The sequence below is a fragment of the Etheostoma cragini genome, chromosome 3, assembly GCF_013103735.1.
Source record: "Etheostoma cragini isolate CJK2018 chromosome 3, CSU_Ecrag_1.0, whole genome shotgun sequence".
NCBI lineage: Eukaryota > Metazoa > Chordata > Actinopteri > Perciformes > Percidae > Etheostoma > Etheostoma cragini.
In genome coordinates this window covers 28,372,139-28,374,254 of record NC_048409.1, presented here as the reverse complement: position 1 = coordinate 28,374,254, position 2,116 = coordinate 28,372,139, and the positions used below count along the sequence as shown (strand labels likewise).

The 2,116-nt window shown below is 39.7% G+C and overlaps 1 protein-coding gene across 1 annotated transcript in view; it reads left to right on the top strand.

Annotated features, from left to right (window-relative positions):
- Positions 1 to 1,765, top strand: part of LOC117942379 (serine/threonine-protein kinase PAK 1-like) — a 3,965-nt gene extending 2,200 nt beyond the window's left edge. The window contains exons 2-3 of the mRNA XM_034867806.1: positions 224 to 247; positions 1,698 to 1,765. Coding sequence (XP_034723697.1) covers positions 224 to 247; positions 1,698 to 1,765 — 92 coding nt within the window. The remainder of the gene's footprint in view (positions 1 to 223; positions 248 to 1,697) is intronic.
- Positions 1,766 to 2,116: the final 351 nt, after the last annotated feature.

Genomic DNA, 2,116 nt, shown 5'->3' with positions numbered 1-2,116 from the left:
CCCATATTGAGAGTATTGTTGAGTATTTTGAGTATTTGTAATAAACACCTGTATATATTTTTTAAACCATGCGCTAACCCTTCAGAACAAGAGTGTATATATATATATATATAAATGTGTGTATATGTATATCTGACTCCTCCCCCATATTGAGAGTATTGTTGAGTATTTTGAGTATTTGTAATAAACACCTGTATATATTCTTTAAACCATGCCTGTCCAGATGTGCTCAGATCTCCCTCTGCTGGTAAGACCAGGACTCTGCCCGTCTGTCTGTCTGTCTGTCTGTCTGTCTGTCTGTCTCTCTGACTGACAGACCTGGTATCCACTGTTCCCGCCCACACTGTCCAATCCTCACGTCTGATTGGACGTCCTCTGTCTGTCCATCTTCCGGTCTCCCGCGGTTACGGAGTGACTCCAGTTTGGTCCTCTGATCACTTTCCTCCTGTGGACTCTGATTACTCAGCTGCTGCAGCTCCTTTCTTTCTTTCTCTCTTTCTCTCTTTCTCTCTTTCTCTCTTTCTTTCTGTCTGTCTTTCTCTTTCGTTCTCTCCCTTTCTCTTTTGTTCTCTGTTTTTTCTTTCTTTCTCTCTCTCTTTTGTTCTCTCTCTCTCTTTCTTTCTCTCTCTCTCCCTTTCTCTTTCTTTCTTTCTCTCTCTCTCTTTCTTTTTCTCTCTCTCTCTTTCTTTCTCTCTCTTTCTCTCTTTCTCTCTTTCTTTCTCTCTCTCTCTTTCCTTTTCTCTCTCTCTCTTTCTTTCTTTCTCTCTCTCTCCCTTACTCTTTTTTTCTTTCTCTCTCTCGCTTTTTTTCTTTCTTTCTCTCTCTCTTTTGTTCTCTCTCTCTTTCTTTCTCTCTCTCTTTCTTTCTTTCTTTCTCTCTCTCTCTTTTTTCTCTCTTTCTCTCCTTCTCTCTCTTTCTTTTTCTCTCTCTCTTTCTTTCTTTCTTTCTCTCTCTCTCCCTTACTCTTTCTTTCTTTCTTTCTCTCTCTCTCTTTTTCTTTCTTTCTCTCTTTTTCTTTCTTCCTCTCTTTCGCTCTCTTTTTTCTTTCTTTCTTTCTCTCTCTCTCTCGCCCTTTCTCTGACTTTCTTGCTCTCTTTCTTTTGTTATTGTTCTTTCTCTCATCCTTTCATGTCTTTCATTCTTCTTTCCTTTTAGTTTTTTTGGCCCTTCTGGTCTTGATTCCTTCTCTCACTCCATTTATTCTTTCCTTCTTGATTTTTTTGTTCATTCTGTTCATTCTTTGTGTCCCAGCTGTCTCAGTTGATCTTTTATCTTTTTCTGGCTCATCCCCTTTTTTTCCTTTCTGAATTATCTGTTTTTTAAACTTTCTTCATGAATTCTTTGCATTTCCACGTAGTTTCTGACCTGTTTTGCATCCCTTGTTCCTCTCTCCTTCTTTTCGCCCAGATGTTCCTCCTCTTTTCTCTCTCTCTCTCTCTCTCTCTCTCTTTCTCTCTCTCCCTCTCTCTCTCTCTCCCTGTCCGCATGCTGCATTGACCTGAGTGTGATCAACGTAGAGTTTGGATGGATAGAAAGTCTCCTGACTGTTGTATCCATTCAGATTCAGGGGTTCAGTGAGATGCTCATCCTATTGATCTGGATCACAGGGTCTGCTGTTGTTCCTCTACTTTCTCTTCTCTTTCTTTCATTCAGTCAATAATCATCATTTGCTTCTTTTTCTGTCTTCTCTAACTCAGGGACGATCGTGAGTGTGGGAGACCCCAAAAAGAAGTATACACGCTTTGAGAAGATCGGACAGGGGTGAGTCCTAAATCTGCTGTGGCTGTCAACTCTCTTGCGATTGGTTCAAGGGTGTACATTTGGTTTCTACATAGATGTTTCGGGACTATGGTGATACAAAATCCGCTATAAAGGTCTATATAAAAAGAGACTTCAGATCCAGTATTAGGGGACCACTAAGGTCTATATAAAAAGATACTTCAGATACAGTATTAGGGACCACTAAGGTCTATATAAAAGAGACTTCAGATACAGTATTAGGGGACTACTAAGGTTTATATAAAAGAGACTTCAGATCCAGTATTAGGGGACCACTAAGGTCTATATAAAAGAGACTTCAGATACAGTATTAGAGGACCACTAAGGTCTATATAAA